The sequence below is a fragment of the Chlamydotis macqueenii genome, chromosome 6, assembly GCF_036417535.1.
Source record: "Chlamydotis macqueenii isolate bChlMac1 chromosome 6, bChlMac1.mat, whole genome shotgun sequence".
NCBI classification, from domain to species: Eukaryota; Metazoa; Chordata; class Aves; order Otidiformes; family Otididae; genus Chlamydotis; species Chlamydotis macqueenii.
The window spans coordinates 44325187-44338880 of NC_141561.1; the positions used below are offsets into that span (position 1 = coordinate 44325187).

A 13694-nucleotide genomic window follows, 5' to 3' on the forward strand; every position below is an offset into this window, starting at 1 on the left:
AATTAGGGAACTAGCAACAAGAATGTAGACATTATGAAACGGTAATGGGGGTACACCGCAGGGCATAAAGAGGGGGGAGATGCGGGATACAGGGCCAGGCGGGTGGGAGGTGCCTGCGAGCACCAGGGGGTGGACCTAGGGATCACAGGATCAGGGGGCGGTCGGGTGTACGAGTAGCGGGGGGTATATAAGGCTTTGTGACGCAGCAGTAAATTGGCATTCAGAGCTAGACACCATGTGTCCGTCTCTTGTGTCCCTGCATAGGGAGGTGTGCAGATGGACGGGCGCCTAAGCCGTGTTGCCGATCGGGAGGCGACACTGACAGACAGCAAAACCACCTTCCCCGATGTCTCCGGCAGCCCGGCCAGCAGCACCTCCTTCAACCAAGTCCCTGACTTCTTGGAGTCCAGGCTGGAGGGGGGCTGCCCCAAGGACCGCCTGGCGAAAGCCATGCTGGGGGATACCGACCCCTTCTGGGGAGTGGCGGCCTCCCCCTCGCAGGACCCTGAGGGGAAGCAGGGCGGGCTGGCGGCAGACCTTCCCAGCTGGCTGCCACTGAGCCCCTGGGAGACTTCCCGGGAGAGCTGGCCAGAGACTTCTGCGGAGAGCTCTCCAGAGAGGTCTCCAGAGATTTCCGCCGAGACTTCAGAGGACAGTGCTGGGGACAGTCCCCGGAAGGCTCCTCTGAAGTACCTTTCAGAGGGTCCCCATCTAAGCCCCCTGCGCATCCCACTGCTGAGTCCCCTGCCCAGCCCCCCGGCTCCTCCCAGCATCACCCGCCATGCCTGGTCCAGCTGCTGGAGGAGGCGCTGCGGAGGAAGCCCCAAATTCGCTTGCCGCTGCTGCCGGCCAGCATCTCCTGCCAGCTGGCACCCACAGCAGGAGAGGCGGGCGGCAAGAAGGCCAAGCGCCCCGCGCCAGCCAGCGGCTCCAAGCCACAAGAGACCTCCCCGTGGGACAACAGCTCACCCAAGCAGAGGAGGCTGTGCCACGTGGGAAAACGCTCGGAAGCCCCGTGGGAGGGGAAGCCAGACAAGGACGGGGTGGGGGCAAGGAGCAGCAGGCAGCAAGCGGGCAGCAACAAGCAAAAAGCAATGGATGGCAACAACGTGCCCAACAAGCCAGCCAGAACCCGGGGGGCTGCCGGGGGGAAAGGTGCCCCACGCCCCCCTGACCGCTGCTGGTACCTGGACAGAGAATGAGAGGAGCACGAATCCCCCACAACACGTCACCTGCACTCACCCACTTCAGCCCCAGCCCTCTCCCAGACCTCTTCTTTCTTAACTCGTTACAGGTTGGATGTTTGTTTCCTAGCACCTCTGTCTGCGGCCATTCCTGCAACAGGAGGGGAGGGGCTTAATGCAGTCCCTGCCGCACGAGTAGCTCTGACCCTCCACCTCTGCCCCCAGCCTAGGAGGAAACCCCGTGGGTCCGCATGCAGACGCTTGGTCAAAACATTAATGCCCAGACTTGGGGTAAGGAAACTAGAAAGAGCTCTTAAAAATCTGTCCACTGCCATGGAACCACAGACCATTGCACAGCAGATGCCACTTGAGCCTTGCAGCAGGAAAATTCTTCTGTAGCCCTGAGAGTAGGACCGACCCCTCTGGGACTTGAGGTGCTCACCCTGCAGCAAGGAGGTGCTCACCCTGCAGCAAGGAGGTGCTCACCCTGCAGCAAGGAGGTGTCTGTGCATCCATTCATACCGCCTGCTGCACCCGCGTTAACAGCTCAACAAACCAAACGCCGTGTCCGGGCCATTTCAAACATCTTCAGCCCAGCTTCAGTTTAATCTCTGCTGTGAAAAGGCCCAGTAGTGGGGTCCTCAAAACCTCCTGCACCTTCGGGGGGACAACACAAATCTACAAGTGGGCTGTAAGCGCAGGCGGTGCCTAAAGGAAATGACAGGAATTCAGCTTCAGAGCTGTAGATTTCCAAGGACTGCTTCACTCCAGCGCCAGGCCACCAGGCCAGGCCAGTCGTTATTCATTTTAAGCTTCATCGCACTCTAGGAATTGCTAACTGCTGCTTCATTCTTTCCCCTCACGCTGCGGAGACCGCTGCTGCCACTCTTTCCTTCAGGAAGCCGTTCAGGTCACTTCACAGCCGCACAGAGCGACGGGATGAGTCAAGGCAGCGGCTGAAACGTAAATAGGCAGTCTCAGCCGCGACACGCGCTCAGAGCCAAACCGCTTCTGAGCTCTGCTGCACTGACTGAGCGCACTGGTGAGTCAGGGTCACCCTGGGGAAGCCACCAGAAGCCGGTACCTTCTGCTCCAGCCCCGCTGCAGCAAACCCCGCTGTCCCAGCATCCAGCCCAAGGAGCAGCGGCTGTCCTGGCTGTCCCCTCTGGAACCCACGGACACACTCGCTGTCCTGGTTTCGGACACTGCGGGCGAGGAGAGAGCCCGTGGCGCGTGCCCAAACGTGGGCCTGAGCCATCAGCAGCCCGAGCTGCGCCCCCCTGGCCAGAGCAGGCAGCCCCCCCAACACGAGCAGCCCTCCCCGGGCCGGGCACCGCGCAGCAGCACCCACAGCCGGGCCTGGCGCCGCCGCCACAGCCCAGGCTCCGCCCAGAGCCGCCCTGGCCGCGGGGATCTGAGGAGCCAGCGCCGGCCTGGGGCACGCAGCCACCGTCGGGGAGCGGGCGGCCACAGCCCGGGGCCTGCACCTGCGGGGGTGCCGGCTCTGATTGGTGCCCTGGGCTGTCACTCTGCGCGCATCTGCCTCTGATTGGTACCCGGGGCTGTCATTCTGCCCTTAGCTGGCTCTGATTGGTCTGCTGGGCTGTCACTCTGCCCTCCTCTGCCTCTCATTGGTTCGCTGGGCTGTCACTCTTCTCTTTTCTGGCTCTGATTGTTGCCTAGGTCTGTCACTCTGTCCTCGTCTTGCTCTGATTGGATCCTTGGCTGTCACTCTGCCCTGGTTTGGGCCTGCCCTTCCCTGTGTGGATGCTGCCTCTGATTGGCCCCCGGGGGGGTCAGGCTGCTGGGCTGCAGTGCCCGCCCTTCACCTGAGGCGCTGCGTCCTCTGATTGGCTGCATGGGATGTGCCCCTTGCCCCTCCCATCAAGTGATGGGTCAGGCAGCTTATCAATCGTGCGCGTGCTGCTCTCCCGCCAGCCGTGATTGGTGCCGCCGGCACGCCCCGCCCCGGCAGGCGGCCCAGCTCTCCTGGCTGTTCCCACCTTTCCTGTGGGCCTCCCAGCCTGAGCGGGCGTTTGGGTTTTGTACCCCCTGGCTCCCCGCGGCGAGAGCCGCATCCTCGGCCACGCTCCCTCCCTGAGAGCCCTGGGCCCTCCCCTCAAATAGGCAAACAAGTGCATCTGCAGGAGCCCGGGGGCAGCTGCGCCTGCGCTCCAGAGACGCCTGAAGCTGCCCTGAGCCCCAGGAGGCCCTGGCGCCTCGGCCTGCGCTGGGCCCTGCAGCCCCGCGGGGCCTGGCAGCGCTGGGGAGCCCCCGGGACAGAAGGGAGGGGCCGTGGTCGGCCCCCCTGGGGAGAGCGAGGGCTCCGTCCTTCCTTCTGGCCGCAGGAGGGTGCCCGGGGCGGGCACAGGGAACTGACTGCCTGCGAAATAGCGCTTGATTTGGGAGACTGACTGCGAAATAGCGCTTGATTTGGGAGACTGCCTGCGAAATATCGCTTGATTTGGGAGACTGACTGCGAAATAGCGCTTGATTTGGGAGACTGACTGCGAAATAGCGCTTGATTTGGGAGACTGACTGCGAAATATCGCTTGATTTAGGAGACTGACTGCGAAATATCGCTTGATTTGGGAGACTGACTGCCTGCGAAATATCGCTTGATTTGGGAGACTGACTGACTGCGAAATATCGCTTGATTTAGGAGACTGACTGCGAAATAGCGCTTGATTTGGGAGACTGCCTGCCTGCGAAATAGCGCTTGATTTAGGAGACTGACAGCTTACGAAATATCGCTTGATTTAGGAGATTGCCTGCGAAATATCGCTTGATTTAGGAGACTGCTAGACAATGCCTAGCAATCCTGTTTGCCTTGAAACTCACTTCAGCTTGTCAGGGACTGGAATTTGTCAAGAAACTGGTATTTGTCAAGGACTGATATGTCTAGCAAAGGACAGAATGTCAGTTCAGGTTCGGTCAGAAGTGGGAAACTGCTGAAATGCCCCAGTGAAAGGAGAGCGTGGGTGAACGACTGAAGCTCATCTCCAGGAAGATCAGACCCCTGGAGAATAAACGACCACCAGAGACAGCTCTGAAATGCTAACGCAAGTGGTTTTTTAATAGCCCCGCCTCGCTCAGGCACATGTATGTCTGTATTGTGCAATCCTATGGATGTGTGTACCTGCACCAGATAAATTTTGGATAAAATGTGCTGTCGGTGTGCGTGCTTTTGGAGGAGCGATCCCCCACGCACCCGGCGCCGAACAAACATGCCTGCTTTGTAACTCACTCCGACTTGTAGAGTTTGATCCGCGCGTCACGCTGACCCGGGGTGTCCTTGCAGCAAAGCCCCCGTTGCCCCACAGGAGCACAAGAACCCGGAGGGGAGGAAGGGGAGAGGCGCGTTAGGCAACCTGCCCCCTCCTGAGACAGCCCACAGCACGAAAAAGCACTCGCATCCTGCCAAGTTTGTCCCCGTGCACAGAGGTGGACACCTCCTGTGTGCTCTGGGCTGGCACAGCCTCCCCGAGTCGTGATCTGGAAAGTCTCATTTTTAAGGGACAATGTGTCTTTCATTACCCACAGCAATTTATTTCGCTGTCCCGTACCCGCGGTGTCAAAAGGAGGGCAGGAAAGCTGGTGGCGGGGCTGGCAGGCGTGTCCCAGAGGAGCAGCTGAGGGCTCTGGGTGGTGCACGGCGCGGAGCCATTGGGCACCAAAGCCAGCTCGGGTCGGAACCAAGAGGTTCCCCTCGTTTTCAGGGCCCAAAGCGCCATTTGTAGCACCAGCCCATCCTGTCAGTGCCCACCGCCCCACTTTTAGGGCCAAAATCCTCACTATTCGGGTCCCAACCCGTCTGCTCTGACCCCCGGCCTTTTCTGGGGGCCCAAATTCCACCCTGAGGGCCTAAACGCGGGAGGCCCAGCCCGTTGCCTGGCAACGCCCGCCCAGAAGTCAGGGGGGCGCCAGTGGGCCCAGGACAGCCAGTGCCATTTGAGTAGGCGGGGCCAAGTCACGTGATTGACAGTGAGCAAAGAGCCAATCCCAGGAAGCATCGCCCCAGGGCAGGGCGGGCACTGTGCCTGCAGAGAGTGACAGCCCGGGCCGCCAATCAGATGGAGGCCGAGCTGTGCAGCGCAGCGGCCTGGCCGGCAGAAGAAAGAGGATTTCTTGCGCGCTGAGGCCAAATTCACCCGCTGGCCTGTGCTCCTGCAAGAACAGCTGGGCGCAGTGCTCTGCAGCGCACAGTGTGCCCATCCGTCCCCAGCCTTTCCGTCTGCAGCGCCGTCGGTTGGCGTCAGACCAGGCCAGAGGCCGCTGCTGCTGCTTCAGCCCCAGGGAGGTGGGGTCCCTTGAAATGAGAGCGCTGGCGTGTGGGCAGTGCCAGCCACGGCGTCTGTGGGGACACAGAGCTGTGCCTGTGGCTGAAACGGCCGCTTCTGCCAAGCTCGTGGGCCCCGAAGGGCCCCTCTGGGCCTGGATTTGTGCTGTTGAGCCATCTGAATTCTCCAGGTCCTGGCCCAACTGCCCTTGTGTGAAGCCCTGCCTTGTGCCTACAGATCCTTTGGCTGTGTGACCCTGCCCCATGTCATGAGCCAGGAGGAGTTCCCAGGGGAATACTGCTGCCCTGAAGAGAAGAGGTGAAGGTGCTTCTCTCTGCTGCTAATGTAGCTCCCGGCCAGAAAGACTGACCTGCCTCAAGCTGCTGCAACCTCTGTCAGGTCTTGAGGGGTCTTCATCTGGATGAGAACATGCAGGGAAATAACCAGGCCGTGGTATCCAGATGGCAATGTCTGCCTGGTGAAACGGGGCTGAAGGCGCTGTCCTTTGTCTGCTGCTCTGAGGCTGACGGACGGAAAGCAGTGGCTGGGAAGAACTGCAGGTCATATCTTGCCCTGCTGACCCGACCTGGGAGCCCTGTGTTTCCCTGTGTCTGGCTCATCTCTGCAGCAGCGTAGGGAAGAGAAGGAAAAACGGATTGGCCCACAGGTAACATCTGACTCTGAGCTGAAAGGATGGTGGGCGGAGGATGAGCTCAGGCCGTGCTCAGGATCGCAGTGCACACGCTCCCAGGGGAAGCGCGTTAATGACTGCGGTGCTTCTCAGGGCCAGTTCTTGAGGCAAGGCCTTTTTGTCTGAGAGGAAACGTGGGGAAGATGAATAGCCGACGCGCTGTTTTTAAGTATTTGCCACTTGGACATCCCGTGGGATTTGCCCAGGGCTCAGGGTTTGCAGTGTCGTGGACGGAGTCTTACTGAAATAGCGGTGATGCTCCCTGTGAAGCAGAAGTTAATCTGCAGAGACCTGGTTTGGAAGTGCTCTGGTTTGCCATCTTATGCAACTGGAGTTTCCCGCTGTGCTCGTGACGGCCAGCCAAGCAGTTCTGTTTCCTTAGCTGCAGAAGCATCTCTGTCCGTGAGATGAAGATGAGGGATCTGAGCCACAGTCAGCAGGCACTGACCTCCCTTGAGCCCCGTGCCAGAGCCTGCCCAAGAGCCCTGGGCAGGGGCACTCGGGTGAAACGCATCCGTTTGAAGGGAGCCCCGGTGCGCAGAGCGATGGAGCGCGGAGGCCGTGTGGAGCTCCTGGGTGAGGGAGTCAGGGGGAGCCTGGGTTCAGGAGAGAGTGGAGAGCTGTGTGTGTCAGGCTGTGCTTCTCGGGGTGCTTCGTGAGAGCGACAGGGCCGGCTGTGCTGGGCTGTGCGCGTGGGTGTCAGCCTGTGCCCAGAGCCCTGCCACGGGCAGGCTGGGAGGTGCGAGGTGCCAGCAGAGCAGGGCAGCGGGCTGAAGCAGGGTCCAAGTTATCACCAAGCGTGCCGGAGAGAAGAGCAGCTGGCCCCTTCTGAGGGCAGCGCTGGCACCTCTGTGGGCTGTGTGGGACTTGGCTTTTGGCATATTGGGCCAGAGTGGGTGTTTGCAGGTGGTGTGTGGCTCTGCTCACGGTCAGTCCTGCAGGCTAGCTGGCTTGGTCTGAGCCCTGGCACAGGTGATAGAGCTGGGAGGAAGCCTTTGGGTCCTGCCATGAGTTTCTCTGGCCGCTGCTGTGTTTCAGGGTAACACCCCGAGGGATGTGGCTGTGCTGGAGCGGGGAGGCTGTGCTGGCGGCAATGTCAGAGATGCCTGCAGTGGCCATTGTGTGCTTTCCCTGAGCTGCTGTTGCTGCTGTGAGATGAGGCCCTGCTAGCCAGGCGCTCTGGTGTGCGTGCCCCAGCAAAGGAGGGAAGTGCGGCTGGTTTCTGTGGCGCTGGGGCAGCAAGGAGCGGGTCAGAGATCCCTGCTGATGGCGTGCGCTGCTCCTGCGGGAGTGGGTGGGCGCTAGCGTCCCCGTCCCCTCTGCCTCCGTGTCCGCCATGGTGTTCCGAAGCCGCCTCCTCCCCTCTGTGTCCCTGCTGTCGCCATGGCGGTGTTGGGATGCCCTTGTTGCTACGGGAACGAGGGCAACAGTCCGGCTGAGAGCTGGGATCAAGCGGGTGAGTGTGCCTCGGTGTCCCCGCGGCGTGGGAAAGGTGAGGGATGCTGGTGAGCACCCCCGTGCTGACGTGGCTGCGTCTTGTCCCCTCTGAAAGAGGGAGGGCAGCCGTCGGTGCCGCTGAGCCCAGGCTGCTGAGGGTCGGGAGGAGGGGCTGGGGAGCGCGGCTGGGCAGAGACCCAGGGCTGTGGGGGAGCTCGCGGAGGGCTGACACCCCCTGTCCCACGCAGCGGTGTGGGGGCACCCCTTGTGTGAGAGGGGGGAGAGAGGCAGGGCTGCGCCTGGGCCAGGGCCACCTCGGGCCTGACAAAGCTCTCCTGGGAGCAGGTTGTGCTCCCCTCCTGTGGGATCCCTTCCCCTGCGACCAAGCTGCTTTTCTGGGGGAGGATTTGAGGGGTGAGGTGGCCTGTGGAGCAGAGTGGGGGCTCTGCTGCTGCCTGAGAGGCACCTGGGGGCGGCAGCGCTTTCCGTGTCAGGGCCTGGGAGCTGGAGCCCCTTCTTCCCCCGCAGAGCTGGACAGGGAGCAAGCTTTGCTCCCCAAAAGACAAACTGCCAAAACTTCTTCCTTTCTTCCCAAGGGATGCCCTTGTGACTGCATCCAGGCTGTGGGTTAAACGTGGAGGGGACAGAGGCTGCCTGCCTCGCGGCTGCTGCTGTTGCCCTCCTCATCTTGCACGTGGCCTTTTGCATGTTCTGGCTCAGCCTGTCAATGAGGGGTGAGATTATTTGTGCTTGCTCTGTCTATAAAATGCGGTGAAGGCTTATGATGAGAAGTGCAACAGCTGGCCCAGCTGGAAGGGACTGCAAAGCTGACTCACCGCGACTCCCCTTGCGTTTTAAACCCGTGGGTGATTTTCTGGGGAGCGGTTCCTGCGTACACCTAGGGAAAACAGCAAGGCTGGACTGCTCCAGGAGGGTGCAGATTTCTCAGACAATCTGATCCCCACAGGAGTCTTCCTGTGATTTCCAGGAACTTGGAATGGGCTCTTGACAGGAGCCCCTCAGGAGTGGTACGGCTTCGCTCACCTGCTGCTCTGGATTCAGCCATGCACAGTCAGCTCTGACCGCGCGTCTGGCTGCTGGCTGCTGCCCTGGGGATCCACTCATAGTCCTTTGGGTTCTGCTCTTCCCTTCCAAAGTCGCCAGCTGCGTGGGAGCTCTGATGCATTGTGAACCAAAATGAAATGTGGGCCAGATGCCCGGCCAAGAGTGAATAAAAAGGCAGAGCTGGTGCAAGTTGGGAAGGCAGGAGAGCAGAGGGAAATGCTGGGAGAAGAGACAGTCGTAGTGTAAGGCCTTAAGGCAGGAGCCATAGCTGTACATGACAGCATGTGGAGCTGTGGATCTCCAGCAGCCTCTTGGAAGGGAGCTTGGTCCACCTCAGTGTCAGCTGAGAGTCGGCGTTTGTTTAAAGAGCGAGCAGGAAGGTTTAACACCAGGCTCCTGGTCATTCTCTCAGCTGTGCTGGAGCTTTTGCACTGAATTGCAGGGTGACAGTGCCGCAGGGAGAAAGCACAGAGGAACTGGAATAAAAGGTGATAACAAAAGGGAAATCGTGCTGCTGTGGAGTGGGCCGTTGGCCTGGCAGGGCATGGTGGTCTGCGCTGGGTCCCCCTGGGGAATGCAACGCCTGGCTCCATCCAGACAGCCTAGCACCATTCCTCTGTAAGAGTTTCTCGGGTGCAACGTCCTGCGCGGCTCGTTGGCAAGCTTTGATAAATGAGCTTTGCCAGTTAGCAGCCTTGCAGATTCACCTCCGGAGCAGAGCCATCAGGTCTCCTTTTCAAGCGAGCTCCCCTGTGTCAGCATGAATCCCAGGAGAAGTTGTACATTAATGTCAATGAAAACCTGCCAGCTGCCAGCTGGGTATGAAGGTGTTGGCTGGGTAGCCCTTGGCTGATGGCAGAGCAGTGGGTGCCTCTGAGGCTAGTGATGGGCTCCGCACGGGATGCAGAGACAAGAGAAGAGGGCTGGTGGGATCCTACGTGGTCGCTGAGGCCACTTCTCTTGTCTGCCTTCCTGGGGTTGTGTGGATCCCTGGCCTTTGAGACAAAACTGCATCTGGTGCTGATGTTTGGGTGGTTTCAGGAGGCTCAGTGGCTGTGGTCTCTCTGGGGGAGCAGGCAGAGCTCTGCTGACAGGTTTTGCTTTGGTTGTCGTCTTCCAGAAACAGAAGTGAGTGCTTCAGTCCTTCAGGGGCTGTTGAGAAGCGCTACCTAACTCTTGGGAAAGAAGACTTTGGTGCTTTTGATCAACCGGTTTTGCGGAGCTGTTCTTCATGCTCTCAGCAGTATCGCCCAGCCACGTGGCTGCTGCGGTGGGATTTGAGCAGTCCTGGCTTCCTCTGCCCTTGAGCCTTTGTGCAAACCTGGCCACCCTTGTTGGGGAGCCAGCAGCGATAAAGTAGCTTCCCTTGGCGCGCGCTCCAGAAGAGAGACTGGAGGGGGAAATAACCTTCTCCTGAGGATGGGCATCCCTTGGGTGGGCAAAACCGGGTTATTGAGGTGAATCTATTAAAAGACACAGTGAGTGCTTCTTGTACACGAAGGAATCCATTTCCATTGCATATTCATTTTGCTTTCTGTCTAGCTGTAGTTATTTATCTTACAATGTCACTGCAGCGTTAATCTCGGGGAAACGTCTGTTGATCCTGTGTTCTCACAGTGCGTCTTCCTAAAGCTCAAAGCAGCTGCACTGTTGAGGCAAAGGGCGGTAGGTGTGGGGCAGTGGCGGTTGGCTGTTCCCTAAGGGATGGGGGGCCGATGTGGATAACATTGGTGCCAGGGCAGGGACCCCACCACGGGGGCCAGCCCAGCATCCAGGTGGGCAGATGAGGCTGCAAACCCTGCAGCTCCCAAATAGCATCTTCAGAGGAAGCCAGCTGAGGCAGCAGCTCCCAAGGGGGAGGTGAAACGGCAGCCAAGCTGTTCCGCCATCCACTTGCAGCCAGGACAGGCCAGCTCGGCATCCGAAGCAGCGAGACCTGCAGGAAGCACCTTGGAAAAATGCTCTGGGTCTCAAGCGCCAAAGGCTGGTGTTGCTCTGTCCACAGCAACTGAGATGATGTTCTTCACGCAGCTTTCCTTCCGTGAGGCAAACAGACCAGCTAGTGGATGGTGATGAACTTAGGGGCAGCCAAGGTCTGGCTTTTGCTGAAGCTCTGAGCTGGGTCAGCCTTTTTGGAGGTGGCTTTATTGCGCAGTGTGCAGTGCGCTAAGGCCGTGGGGGTGCTGAGGCTGAGGGACTCCTTGGAAATGGCAGCTCCCATGACATTTTCCATCTCTGCTTCTCTTCTAGCTTGGTTCCGTGCTGCTGTTACTCTTTCAAGACAATGAAGAAAGGAGGACACACTCATCATCTCTGTGGGACAATGGAAGGTTTTGCCCCATCTCACCGGTGTGACCGTCTGCCTGCCATCACAGACACCAAGGGCAAAGCTTCCTTGCAGAGCCGCAAGCCTGCCTGCCCTGTGTTTAAGCTCCATCCTCCGAGGATGGAGCTGATGCCAGGCCAGAGCATGGAGATGGTGCTGGAAGGCTTCTCCAGCACTCCCCAGGTGAGGTTGCCCCGAGGGCTGAGCCTTTCCCATCAGATCACCTGCGCTGGGACTTCTTCTGCAGCCCCTTGACATTTCCCTGAGAAAATGAGCAAGTGCTTTCAAGGAACTGTTGTAGTGGCACAAGCAAGCTGCCACCATGGCGGTACCAGTTGCTTTCCTTGCTGGCCACCATCAGTTGCTAAGGCTTTTTCATGTTTCTGTAGCTACCATAAACCCACCTTGCTGCTAGCAAAAGATGGGCAGAAGGAAGCATTACTAGCTCAGGGGCAAACGGCAGGTTACGAGGTGTCACGTGCTGAGGTGGAAGGGAAAGGCAGAGAAAAGATGCTACACTTTGACTAGGAGCACAGGCAGAAAGTAAAGAAAAATGCAAAAAAAAATGCAAAGCTTCTGGGGGAAGCAGCGAATAAAACAAAACACCGGTGAAGGGAGGGAGTGTCTGGGAACGACATTTTTTTCCTCTGTAGACAAAGATGGACAGAGGGCTGCTCTAGCTCTAAGTCCTGGAGGAGAAAAACAAGCACATTGTGCCAGCTCTGGTGATCACAGTGACGGTCCCCACGTGGGAAACTGTTCCCAGGGATCACTGTATTTGACAGCTTGACTTTTGTCAGTGTTTCCATAACTGCCTGCCCCAGTCTCGCAGCCAGCCCCGCTGTCCCAAGGGCAGCCAGGTCTTGCGGCACCCTTGGATGGCAGCTCAGAGAGGGAAATGTCAGCAGGATTGCTGGCTGTTCTCCTCCCAGGCCCCTTCTTTCCAGGGGAAATCCAGCTCCGCAGAGAAGCTGCCGGCTAACCCTGCTGCGCATTCCCTGCCTGCAGCATTCCTGGGCACAGATGTTTAAGCGAATGGGAACTAAATCTGCATTAAGCTCCTGCTGGTATGAGTGGTTTGAAGGTTGTTTGAAAGCGTTGCCTCAGTGGTAGCTTGAAGAAGACTTGATTACTCCCCTCGCTGACTGTGATGAGACTGTCCCAGTGCAGCTCTGAGCCCACAGGTTTAGCTGAAGAGGAGACAAAGGTACCAGAAAGGAAATAAAGTGCTCAGGGCACTGGTGAGGGTGTCTTGCCTGGAAAGCTGAAAGGGCATCTGTGGGCACAGCTGTGGCTTTGTGGCTCCTGCAGTCAAAGCCAAGACTCTGGGAGTGGGCTTTCCACCTTCCTTGGGTCTTGAGAACTTAATACTCCTCAGGCTGGTCAGAAGCCCAACTCCCTGCCTTGCCCGTGCGACACAGATGATTTGGAAGGCTGTAGGCTCAGAGGAGGAGTTGGGTTGTGGTGTTGTACAAGAAGGAAGAGTGAGAAATGAAAGGAGGAATTGGAGAAGTGAAACCATGGGAAATGAGGAAAAAGTCTTGAATGTAAGAGCATCTGGCTTAAGCAGAGGCTTTTCTTGTGAAGGGCAAGACCTCTCTTTCCTGGGGTGCTTTAGGAGGGCAGAGTACACGAGTGATCCCCTCTTGACCTGAAAGCAGGCTGGCTCCTTGGGTTTTTCCATGGATCCTTTCCACTAAGCTTCCAAGGCAGGGTCTGCTGGCGTTGGCCCTTCCAGCACCTCCTTCCCTTCATATGGTTCTATATTTTTAATCAGCTCCAACAGCTCTCCGTACGTATTGTGCTTAGCAAGGGGGCACATCAAAGCAATAATCCTTTGTGGCAGGGATTATTACGGCTGTAGGCAGCAGGTGACTCACAGGTGCCTTTTGTGGACGTTGGGGTGTAGCATTATGGACACTGGCGTGCAGAATAAATAGGAAGCAGCATCAAAAGAAAAGGGGGCTCTTGAGGAGACCAGTGGCTGTCACTTCATGGCAGCAGTACGGTCCGTGGCTGGGTGATGGTAAATGCAGGGTGTGTTCTGGATGCTGTGCTAGCACCCGCCGGGTGACCTGCGACTCTTGCACACAGGTGGTGAAGGAGCGGCTGCTGTGTCACGCCATCGTGGGAAGGGAGGGAAGGAAGAGGCAGATAATGCACATGGACGTCACGTGCGAGTTCATTGCTCCCGTCCTGCAAATGTCCTCCAGGGCAATCACTTTCCGGGTGGAGAAGGTAAGTCTCGGGACTGCATCCTGGCATTTAATAGCGTGGCCGAGGCCTGAAAGCCTGTGGGGTGCGTGTGCTTGTGCTCAAGGAGGAAATGAAAGAGCTTCTCCAAGTCAGAGACGGGACTTTTTTTTAACTTCAGCCAAGTAAAACTGAGATGACAGCTGCTGCGCTGAAGGGGATCATGGCCACATCCAGAGAGACACAAGGTTCTGCAGTCAGTGTGAAGGGAGGTTCTTGAGGATCCTCCAAGGCACGGTGAAGTCTGAACAGCAGTCCTGTAGGGAAGCAGAGGAAAACTGAGATTGCTGTCAGCTCCTCAGGGTGATGAGCAAAACCTGTCATCTCTTGTCTCTCTTTGCCTTCTCTGACGTTGGTATGGATGCTAGCTCTTCGCATTTCCCCAACACTCACCTTCTTCAAAGGACCTGCAGACGTCTTCAGCTGCAGCGCTGAGAACAACCCAAAGCAGGTGCCCT

General features: G+C 58.2%; 1 protein-coding gene across 1 annotated transcript in view; it reads left to right on the forward strand.

Annotated features, from left to right (window-relative positions):
* The first annotated feature begins 7538 nt into the window (after window positions 1–7538).
* LOC147600353 (axonemal central pair apparatus protein HYDIN-like) overlaps window positions 7539–13694 on the forward strand; it is a 32234-nt gene continuing 26078 nt past the window's right edge. The window contains exons 1-4 of the mRNA XM_086751243.1: window positions 7539–7611; window positions 10663–10726; window positions 10908–11166; window positions 13078–13221. Coding sequence (XP_086607369.1) covers window positions 7539–7611; window positions 10663–10726; window positions 10908–11166; window positions 13078–13221 — 540 coding nt within the window. The remainder of the gene's footprint in view (window positions 7612–10662; window positions 10727–10907; window positions 11167–13077; window positions 13222–13694) is intronic.